The 12621-nt window shown below is 27.4% G+C and overlaps 1 protein-coding gene across 1 annotated transcript; it reads right to left on the bottom strand.

Annotated features, from left to right (window-relative positions):
- Positions 1 to 6157: 6157 nt before the first annotated feature.
- Positions 6158 to 7787, bottom strand: LOC108825746 (disease resistance protein Roq1). Its single transcript, XM_018599096.2, has 2 exons — positions 7177 to 7787; positions 6158 to 7044 (listed from the first exon to the last, which is right to left on the bottom strand). Exons 1-2 carry the CDS (start codon positions 7731 to 7733, stop codon positions 6288 to 6290), a joined length of 1314 nt encoding a protein of 437 aa, XP_018454598.2. The 5' UTR covers positions 7734 to 7787; the 3' UTR covers positions 6158 to 6287.
- Between the last annotated feature and the right edge of the window lie 4834 nt (positions 7788 to 12621).

Here is a 12621-nt window from a genome sequence, read left to right as displayed (position 1 = left end):
GTTTTAGACTAATAACGACCCAATTAAGATCCGATTACAGCAATCAAACCAGAAATTATAAACATTAGAATATATAATTTCTGGTTTGATTGCTATAATCGAATTTTAATCGGGTCATTATTTATCTAAAACTGGTTTAATTAACAAAAAATAGTTCAATTTTATAGATTTAAACCGAGTAATTAAATTTTATGGGATTATGACTTTCAAACTTTTATTTCGAGGAGATACAAGTGTTATGTTATAATTTAATGGAGAAATAGGTTTCAAATTTTTGTTTCGGAAACATCTAGGATGAGATCATAATCTAGGAGACATATGGGAAGATGCCATATTTCTCATGGGAAAATAGCACGTTTTCACGAGAAAACACATTGGAACAACAACTTTATCTCTATTTTTTAATTAAGATCTTTAAAATAAAGATGGAAATACCATATCTAATATACAAATGGTTGGACTACATTTATTAGTTTATAAGTGTTGTTATATGATCTTTTTGACAACTATTGTTCATAAAAACGTGTGAATAAATATATATCTTTGAAAAAGAACTTTGTTTATTCTGAGTCAATTTTGTGGAATCTTTTCAAACTATAAAAATCGGAATGAACTACATTTAAATTCCGTAATATTTATATTTCAGCTAGGGTTACGGTGTCTTTCTACGTCTACCACGAAATATATGTATTCATAACAAAGTAAAATAGTTCGATAGAAAATAAAAGTTAGTGGTGTTCAAAAAAAAAAAAAGAAAGTTACAATGTATGCTTTTATATTTTCCTCTAAAACTGAAATTTTTATTATAGAGGTAAATATATTTCAATGTATATCTCTATAATATAGTTTTTCTATTTTAAAAGAAAATATAGAAGAATGTTACTTTTTGTTTTTATATTTAGAGGTAGAAATAGCATATCTTTATATTTTACTTTATAAATAGAGGAACTCTATTATAGAGGTATATATTGGAGTAAATTTGGAGTAAATTCATTTCTATAATAGAGATTTTTTTTTAGAGAAAAATATAGAGATAAAAATATAGGTGGATTGAAGATAGTCTAATATTCTCTAATGTTTTTAATTCGTTTGTAATATAGTGTTTCTAATACGATAAAAGTCACCTAAGAAGATTTCAGTAAATCATAGACTTCCGTTCGGAGGTGGAAGCCCTTCATCTAGTAATTTGATTAAGAATTCATTAATATTTTTATACCAGAAGATCTGAAGTTCAAACCTTATAAAACATAAATTATAAAGATTATAGAAAAAATATTACAAAAAATCTTCTACAAAGTGCATGTCATATTATCGAACATAGATCTCATAGGACGATTCAGAATGATGCAGTCAGACGTGTTTTCTCATATATTGTTAAAATACCAGCTGTATAATTATCTATGTAATACTTCTTAGTATTGCAATAGCATAATTAATCAGACGTTAAAAAAACAAAAAAAAAACTTCCTTTCGGAGCGATATGTTCTTATTGTATAACAGAGTAAAATATAAGTTTGCTCTGTAAATAGATTAATATATTTATTTTATTTTTCTGTCATTCTATTTTTCACTATAAAATAGAATATCATTGAAATAGAATTCAACTCCATTATAAAAGAGGTGAATGGAACGGAATATAATTTTATATTTTTGGCCGTAGAATTTAATTTGTAGATTTATTTTTATAACTTCTTTTGTTGTAGCTTTGTGAAATACTAACTTTTTTTTTGGAAATAAAGCTTTTTACAACCATTTTTAATTTCTAAAAAAAATTGGCTGTGATTTTTTTTTAAGTTTGATTAGTTGGCATATATGTGGCTTGAACTAAATTTTAGCTTTCTAAAACATTTACATCTACAATTAATCACTCTCAAAATTATTTTCTTGAAAGAAAAAATAGAAGAAAACCATTAGAAATAGAGAAATTATTGGGTTCACCCCTATAGTGAACCTTTAGGTTCACCCAACCAATAGGATTTCGTTATTTCATATTCAGTATCTTTTAAAAAAGGAAACAAAATATTGTCAAATTATATTAATATTTTTTAAACTAAAAAATAAAAATTAATAAAATTAATATTAGTTGCAAACAAAAATACGTTTTAGAAAAATATATTTTTAATACCATCAGCCAAATACTAAACCCTAAACCCTAAATCCTTAACCCTAAACCCCTGGGTAAACCCTAAACCCCTTGGTAAATCCAAAATGCTTGGATAAATTCGAAATCCTACGGTTTAGAATTTATCCAAAGGTTTATGATTTATCCAAGGGTTTAGAGTTTAGTATTTAGGGTTTAGGGTTTAGTGTTTTGCTGATTGTGTTAAAAATATTTTTAAAAAAAAATTCAAAGATTTAAGATTTATCCAAGGGTTTACCATGGATTTAAGGTTTATGATTTAGGGTTTAGAGTTTAGGGTTTAGTGTTTTGATGACGGTATTTTAAATATAAAAAAAAAATTAGACTACTATTATTTTCTATTTATTTTTATTTTAAAAACATAATAAAACTTGACAATATTTTGTTCTTTTTTAAAAAGATACTGAATATGAAATAATAAAATCCTATTGGTTGGATGAACCTAAAAGTTCACTCTAGGGGTGAACCCAAGTATTTCTCGGGCGTTGGGTTTCTTTGGCAGCCTAGATGCATTATGCACTTAAGCAACCGATATTAAGAACAGTGATTCACACTGTACTACAGTATAGAATACGTGCCTAGTTTTTTGTTTCAATTCACATGGTGCGACTTTGTATCCATTTTTTATGTGCAAGTAAGACATATAGGTGACATTATAATAGTTATTGAAGATTATTGAGAAAGTAATATAGATAAACGAAGGTGTACAGAAGCAACCCAGATATAATTTAATAACTAACATTTCTTTTCACATTAGAGATATAGTGCACAAGAGATTGGAGTGGTATACAATCATAAACAGTTATAACAAATAGCACGTTGTTTATTTTGTAACGATGCATAATTCCTTTTCTTTTCCAAGAAGATGATGAGAAAATCAGAAATTTAATCGAAATGGGAATATTAATGGTATTGTGACGTGTAACTGCTGCCACACCTATCCGGGATGAGATTAAACCATAACCACAAAACTAATCAGAGGAATTAATTACTAGTAGACATATAAAATAGAACCAGATACTCCTCTGCTTCAAATTAATCCATGTTTTGGATTTTTCACAGTTATCAATAAAACACATTAAATCTTAATATTCAATATATATATTTTGTAATTATTTTTTTCAATAACTTTCAATCAATTAAAATTTAGTAAATACAATAAATTTTCTTAAAATCTACAATTTATCATTATTATCTATTAAAATTTGCATTAAAAATACAAAAATACATTTTTGAAACAATATCTTTTCTAAAACGTGGATTAATTTGAAACGGATGGAATATTCTATTTTATCGGTTTCCTTTAAAATAAATGTGTTCGAATTAGGACATAATTAACATTTTCTCCCATTTGGTTGATAAAGTTTAGGGATGACATAATTACTCATTACTCGCCTTAAAATCGCTACTTGACTTGTATCCACCTTAAAAATTCAAGTATTCGGTGTTGTCAAGGCAAGTAACAAATCAACAATTTTTATTACTTGCAAGACCAAATTAAGTATCAAATATCATTATTATTTTTAGTACTTGATTTGTTACGTCTCGTTATTTTTCCTATTACTTGCTAGTTATTATATGATCTATTAATTACTTGTCATATTTATTTTTTCTTTTACTTACATTTAGGATTTGACATAAGTATTCATTATTCTTCTTATACTTGTTACTTATTTCATATCAATTTTGAGTTTTAAATACTTGTCGTCATCTAATCAAGTATTACATAGTAACAAATATTAAAAATTTAGTTATATGATTTGTTATTACTTGTTACTTGTTTAGAGAATACATTTTTTACTTGTCTTCTCTATAATATAAACAAATATTTTGTTTTAAAGTAATTCACATTTTATTTTAAGTAGACTAAATAAAACAAACTTTCATGTTTATTTCTAATAGAGTATATTTATTAAGTAGTTTTTAAATATTCTAAAAAAACTCGTAAATAGTTTATAAGTACTCGTAAATAAATTCATAAGTATGCGTAAATAGTAATTAATAGAGCAAGATAAATAATTTACAAGCAATTCATTTTTGATTAAGTACTCGAAATAGCAAATATTTGTTTTTAACAAATCAAGTACAAGTTGGAAATTTTATTACTCGTACAAAACAAATCATTAGTCAAGTGGTTAGTACACGCAAAATAGTTAAGTGTCCGGTCATTGTTTTAGATCAGTTCATGTTTCATTAACATTTATTCAAGAGCATGGATTTTATTAAGTGGATATTCCTCATACTTTAAAAAAAGGTTTCCACTTTCAAGATACAAGTTACAAAAATATTAAAAAGGTAACTAAATTTAATAAGCCTTAGATCTTGGTTAAATGGTCTAGGCGTTAATTAGGCCGGTTACTATTAGGCGTTAATTAGGCCGGTTACTATCAAACATTTTATTAGAGCAGGTTTACTGAAAAGCTTTTGAGGAGATTAATAAAGAAGATATTAAAAGAGAAGAGATAGTGAGATTAAACCAAAAATTGAAAGTATTTTAGAAACTCGTGAAAGTTTTATATTATTTTTTTTGATAATCAAAGTGAAAGTTTTATATCCAAATGTTTTTTTATTGGTGATATTTATAAAATAATTTAATTAGTTCACTAATTTTAATATTCTATGTAAAGAAATTTAAGTGATTTTTATACGTGATGGTGTTGATCTTAGGATCGATCCGATTTAATTTTCCAAAGTAATCCAATTCATTCATATTTATATAATATGGGGGGGGGGAGCGTATGGGTTTATCCAGCTTTATTTAAAATTTCCACCAAGTAATTACTACACAATCTTTGATTACATAGTAACAAATATTAAAAATTTAGTTATATGATTTGTTATTATTTGTTACTTGTTTAGAGAATACATTTTTTTACTTGTCTTCTCTATAATATAAACAAATATTTTCTTTTAAAGTAATTTACATGTTATTTTAAGTAGACTAAGTAAAACAAACTTTCATGTTTATTTCTAATAGAGTATTGTTTATTAAGTAGTTTTTTAATATTCTAAAAAACTCGTAAATAGTTTATAAGTACTCGTAAATAAATTCATAAGTATGCGTAAATAGTAATTAATAGAGCAAGATAAATAACTTACAAGTAATTCATTTTTGATCAAGTACTCTGAAATAGCAAATATTTGTTTTTAATAAATCAAGTACAAGTCGGAAATTTTATTACTCGTACAAAACAAGTCATTAGTCAAGTGGTTAGTACACGTAAAATAGTTAAGTGTCCGGTCATTGTTTTGGATCAGTTCATGTTTCATTAACATTTATTCAAGAGCATGGATTTTATTAAGTGGATATTCCTCATACTTTATAAATTGTTTCAACTTTCAAGATACAAGTTACAAAAATATTAAAAAGGTAACTAAATTTAATAAGCCTTAGATCTTGGTTAAATGGTCTAGGCGTTAATTAGGCCGGTTACTATCAAACATTTTATTAGAGCAGGTTTACCAAAAAGCTTTAGAGGAGATTAATAAAGAAGATATTAAAAGAGAAGAGAGAGTGAGATTAAAACAAAAATTGAAAGTATTTTAGAAACTTGTGAAAGTTTTATATATATTTTTTTATAATCAAAGTGAAAGTTTTATATCCAAATGTCTTTTTATTGGTTGATATTTATAAAATAATTTAATTAGTTCACTAATATTAATATTCTATTTAAAGAAATTTAAGTGATTTTTATACGTAATGATGTTGATCTTACGATCGATCCGATTTAATTTTCCGAAGTAATCCAATTCATTCATATTTATATTAATTAGGGGGGGGGGGGGCGGATGGGTTTATCCAGCTTTATTCAAAATTTCCACCAAGTAATTACTACACAATCTTTGATTTAATCTTCTTTAGGTTTACAGAAAGAAGACATAAACAAAAAAAAATACTGTATTTTTATTCCTTACAAAAGGAACAATATTACATACATTATACAACTGGTAAAACCATATTCAAAAGAATAGCTTTACTATTATTAAGAGGACTAAGTCAATTTAAGAACAAACAAACACATCAATTTAATATTCATGAATCTAAACAATAGTATTAAAAAAAAGTATAAACAACAACAAAAACAAATTATTTGACCTGAATCTACACTTTGTATATATACAGGCTTTGGCTTTTTCTTCTTAATAACTAACGACCATATATTATTGAACTTAGTCTGTCCCTAAGCTGACCTCTGTCCCATAACAAAGCCACCAAACATTTCAAAAAGAAATTAATACCAAGAAAGTTCATGTGTTGATATGTAGACTGCTCCAAACCAACATGATCCTCTCTCTGTTTGAATGCTTCTGACCTAAAGAGCTTTCGAACTTCGTAGCATTTCAAGAACTCAACTTCATAGACACTCTTCACACCCCATGAACTAAGCAATTGTCTATCTTGTGTGGTTATGACGACTCTGCTCCCTGGACCAAACCAGCTGAAGTCCTCACCAAGCGCTTCTAACTGTTCGATCTTGTCCACGTCGTTAGCTACAAGCAGAACCTTCTTGTTCTTGAGCCTTGCTTTAATCGCCTTAAGACACCTATGAGAGCTCTTTATGTTCAACCCATCTCCTTGCATCTTTGAAAGAAGCTCTTCTCGTATATGAGATTTGCGGCAATGTTGTGATATCCTCCTCACGTCTTCGAGAAAGCAATGAGCTTCAAAGTTATGAGAGATGTTTTCGCAAACGTGTCTCGCGAGTGCTGATCTTCCCATGCTTCCTCTTCCCCATATCCCAATGACTCGAACACCTTCGTTTGAGTTTAGATCCAACCGTGGATACAGCTCGTTCATGTGTTCGACGATACCAATTAGGTTGTTAGCATTTTTTGATGTTACGGAGAACAACATCTTTGATATTCTTTCCGTGATTCCATCGACCATCTTTGAGTCATCTTCCCTGAAAAAACAGAGTAAACAACAAAGCAAACAGAGTAAAAAACAGAGCAAAACAGAGTAAAAACAGAGCAAAACAGAGTAATCAAGTACTCAATCAAGAAGAAGAACCATCAAAAATGGAAACATATCTTACCAGTTCTTTGAACATTCACCAGAGATATCAGCCAAATAAGTCAACGCCTCCCTCCACGTTTCGACCTTCTCTCTGCTTTCTCTCTTCTCGTGTTTCTTGAAGTGTTTTGCGACTGCTCCGATCTGTCTCCTCACGTCAGAAGGATCAACCTCGTAGAAAATAGGCAGCACTTTGATCAAACCCTTCTTCTCGAGTCTCAAGATCTTCACGAGCTCTTCAAGACACCATTTGGAAGCTGAGTAAGTCTTAGAGACAACCACGACGGCGATTTCTGACCCTTTGATGGCTTGGAGAAGCTCCGGTGAAATCTGACGGCCTCTCTCCAACTCCTTGTCGTCTTTGAAAGTTCGAATCTCTTTCTCCACTAGCTCCTTGTAGAGAAAACTGACGAGGTTCTTGCGAGTATCTGGGCCTCTGAAGCTTAGAAAGACGTCGTATCTCTGAGGAGTGAAAGAGGAAGAAGATGAAGAAGAGAGTGATGACTTTGATTCGAGTAGTCGCAATGAAGATTTAACTTTTGTCTTAAAGCACGATATTTTTTTCAAGATTTTGTTCATCTTATATTCTTTTTCTTTTCTAATGCCAGTTTACAAAAAAAAAATATTTTTTTCTTTTAAATGAACCTTTTTTGAGTGTGCGAGTTAGACAAAAGGAGCTATGAATTTATAGTTTTAGTTGGAGGAAGAGACACACTTAGGTAACACTTAACGGTAATGAAATTACCATTAAATTTCCAAAAAACATATTTTTTTGAAAAAGGGCAGCAATTTCCAAGAAACATTGCATAAAGTATAAATCATTGTGTATATTGTTGGGGATGGACGAAGTTGTTTCGAACCATTGTGTATATTGTTGGACCAAACATATATATATGTATATAATCAGATTAGAGTGATAAGAATATCTTCATTTTGTTCTCTAAATATAACCCATTTTTATGTGAAGCGTTCAGTGAAAATGAACTGAAATATTGATGATTAGAGTAAATAATATCTATATTTTTTTGACAATAAAATGTAGAGATCTCATGATCATTTTTTGCAAAATAATTTGACTTAAAGGAAATCAATATATTGAATTTTTTAATATTATACCTTTTTTGAAAAGGTTTTGGTTTAATACTATTATACTCACGTCTTCTGTTTCTCTATCTGTTTTAAAATATTCATCATGCATCTGGCCCAGCCGCCTCCTTACCTAAGAAGTTGAGTTCATTTTTTGTGGTGTATAATGCTGCTTCAAGCTTCTTCTTTTTTTTGACAAATGCTGCTTCAAGCTTTTAATGTGTTTATTAGATTTTGACCTGCCCTTAAAAGGGCGGGTTTATTTTTTGTTTTACATTTTTCTAGAAATTTAAATTTTATATTTGTATTTTTAATTATATTTGTGTTTTATATTATATTACTTTTAAATGATTAGTAAGATGTTTTAATAATTGTATTAAAATAGTTACCATACATATATCAATAGGTGATGTTCCTGTTTTAATAGTATTGTTGTGATTATGATCCGTTTTTAAATGGGCAGATATATTTTTGTTTTACATTTTTTTAAACAAATTTAATTATCATATATGTTTTTTTCTTTGTAATCGTATTTGTGTAATTTTTTAATTAATTATTAGTAATAGATTTTGATAATTGTATTAAATTTGTGATGCTGCATAACTATTCATAACCATTTCACACATTAATTCTTTTTGGTGGAGTATATATGTAGTTTATAAACGAATTAGATATAATTTTCATACTCGATCAAGATCTGCGGTTAAACCAATAAATATGGTTGTAAAATATTTTAGTAGATGTTTTTGATTACTTACAATATCATTTGAAACTTTAATAAGATATAGTTTACAAAATGAGGAGATGCATGTAAAATCTTTTTCTTTATATATTTGTTTATGCTAAATAGGTTGAATTTTGTACTTGTGCATGATTTTATATTCTACTAAATAGGTTAAATAGGATAAACTTTATCCACCATCATATTTGTATAAATATATAAAGTCAACAGTTTACTATATAAAATTAGACATTGCTCGATTAATTTTGAGTACTTTTAAAAAAAATATGATTAATATATATATATATATATATATATATATATATATATATTATATTATATTATAACCAGTTAGGAACACAAACTATAAAAAAGTTTTGCGGCACTACAAAAACTTAATCACACGCACTACATCAACCGAAAAAATACAAAAATATATATTACCATTTTGAATAAAGAAAAGCATATATGTAATACTATTTTCTTGAGATAAGCATTGAAGTTACTATAATTATGGAGTAAAAAGATATATCACGTTATATTTAAGTGCAGTTTGGCTATTCCAGGTGGTATTAAGAGGTGGTTAGTTAAATGCAGTTACATAATAGATATACACTAAAAATATATCAATAATTAGAAGATAGTTATGCTATATAGATGCAGTTATAAAATAAAGTGGACCTAACACATATCAACTGGTCATGTTTCAAAATTAATAGTATTGATTTTAATTGTTATAAATCGAGCAAATATTTTTATAACAACGTGTGTAACTCATGTTCATGATTTATTTGTTTTCTCTTTTGGGATTTTTTTTTCAGTTTGATTGAATTTTTACAAGTGTACCAAAAATGAATAACAATTCTTTTTCTGACATCAACAAATTAATTTTATTTATAATAAGCAAGAACTACATTATATTTTTGAATAACATTGTTGTGAATCGTCGTAAACGTATATAATTACAATTAGGATAAACCTAAAAAGGATATGCTCATTTTTACTCATTAGATATCCAGTTCATGTGAAAAGAATATGCTCATTTTTTTTTCAGTTACAAAAAAAAATGGAATGAAAGGCCACATAGTTAAATTAGCTAATGTGTCTTAATTTTATATTGTGTTTGTTTGAACTTACAAAATTATTAATTTTGCAGTCAAATGTAAAGAATAAAGATCCGTGATCCTTTTTTTTTTGTTATGATAAGTAATTTTTTTCTCTCTAAATTATAGTATGTTTTATCATAAAACTTAGTCCACCAGCCCACTTTGTGTATTTAATTGTAAATTTCTTAGCTAAACGTTTCTTGGAAATTTAAAAACCATTAGACATAAGTATATTATAAACTTCGAGCTATTGTTGATATTTTGTTTTAAGAAGTACAATTAACCCAAAAATAAAATAAGTGTCCATGATATGTGCCTGAGATCATATGGAAAACATGGTTCTTTACGTGCCGGATGTCGTCCTAGACACCGTGAAATGAACGTATTTAAAAAGTAAAAACCGAGTTATTCAAATTAATCGCGGAGAATCGTTCTACATTTGTAGAGACATGTTTACGTGTAAGTGACAAAATAGAATAGGCATATCCTAAAGTCGAAACAAGTTATTTTCACAAAAGTTTTGAAAATTGTTCGCTATGTCAAATCAAAAATTCCAAAGTTATATATTTAATTTCTGTCCACTGCATGCAACGTCACATAAACTGGAGATTTGGATACTTTTATCGTACCTTAAAAATCAATATAATTTGCCTGCTAAATATATATAGTTGTCGTTGAAATTATCTAACGTATTTTATACGATATTGTCGTGCAGTCACTGAGTTCGTAAGTCGTAACGTAATTAACGTATGCTACCATACTTTGCCGAGTCACACATTCGTCGCAGGCTGCTACAGTGTTTTGTTTTACTATATCCGATAAAGAAGTCAAATAGACGGGTTTGAAAATGTGTTAAGCTTTTAGATTCCAAACATACCAAATTCAGATTTATCTGTTTGTTGTATGATCAGTCTACAAAGATATATAATTCCTATTGAAAACAACAGGTTTTTTTCGATGCTGGTAAACAGACCTCTAAAAGAGTAGTCAGTTAAACCTCAATTTACCGGATTGTCAGAAAAAAAGTCAAAATAGATTTTTGATTTTCTTGTACGGCATGGTATTATGACGAACTAGTCAAATGCTAAACACGTTAGATAATTACACGTTAGATAATTATAGATATGTTCACAGTTACAAAGTAAAGTCAAAGCCACTCCCGTTTTTGTTTAAGACGAACTAGTCAAATGCTAAACATTAGTTTTAATCTGAAGAATTCTAAAAGGTGATAAGAAATAATACGGTGTAGTTTTAGTAGTAACAAAAACATATAAACGTATAAATATATGTATATATAATTTTTTTTGTTACTATTAACTATGGAGCAGTGCGTGTAAAAAGTTACCATTTGAAGCTTCAATTTGAAAAGTTGATAAAGTTATAATCTATGTAATTTTCTGATTTAGTTTTATAATACTTTTTTGTTAAGGTATTTTTAATTTATAGATAGAAAAATGATGTATCCTTTAACTTTTGGAAGATATTGTTTATCGCACTATAGCCATCGACTCAAGGTTTATTCTTTCGCCGGTTTGGTGAAATCTTCATTTAAATTTAGTAATGATTTATAGATAGTAAAAAAAGATAGAAAATGTTTGAAGTTAAAGAAAATAAAAATTTCTCCAAGTAGAATAAAACTCTATAAACTGATATTTAAGAAATTATAAAACATAATAAATTTTATAATTTATATAAGGTAATGTATTTGACAAAATAGGAAATATTATATATAAACTAATAATTATCTATATATAAACACTATCTAAGACAATTTAGTAAACCAATTATGGCTTTGGTGCATTGTTGTAAGAAAGATTTAGGGGTGAATATTCATGTATCTATTTTAGTTTGGTATGGTCTATCTGGGCTTAGATTTTCGAAGCTAAACATTTTAGTCATATTCAGATATTTATAAATTTTGATTCGGCTTTCATTCGGATTATTACGGGCTTAATTTAAGTTTAGATGTCCATTTTAATATGTAACAAAAAAAAGATACAAATATTTTTAAAATCCTTAAAATCCATAAAGAAAAAAAAATGTACAACATATATATTTGATCTACGTAAGACTAAATACTAAAATTAACATAAAAATTGGTTCAGATTTAGATATTTGGGTGGATAACAAATAGTTATTGTAAATATTTCTGGTGTTTTGAAAATTTTAGCTATTTTTAAACATTTACATGTGACTATTTTTTAATAATTTTTTAATATTTCAATTATCTGAATATTTTCCAGATATTAAATTTAAATATATTTAAATATATTCTGTGATTTAGATATCGGTACGGTCAGATTTGATTTCAGATTCTTCAAATATTAAAGTTTTAGATCATTCAGGTATTTAATCAGTTTCAGTTCTGGTTCACTATTACTTTTTCGAGTCATTTTGGTTTTTCCATTCATATATTTTGCGTTGTCTTAGAAGATTTAACATCATTTCTATTTTGTGGCATCACTTTTAAATTTATTATTTATTTAATAAATAAAAAGACAAAAAATGAACTAATTTTTAGTTTAATCAATTTAAAAAAGCGTGAAAGTAAAAT

The sequence above is a fragment of the Raphanus sativus genome, chromosome 9, assembly GCF_000801105.2.
Source record: "Raphanus sativus cultivar WK10039 chromosome 9, ASM80110v3, whole genome shotgun sequence".
Taxonomy (NCBI): Eukaryota; Viridiplantae; Streptophyta; class Magnoliopsida; order Brassicales; family Brassicaceae; genus Raphanus; species Raphanus sativus.
Note: the sequence above shows the minus strand (reverse complement) of the source record. Positions and strands in the feature narration are given on the sequence as shown.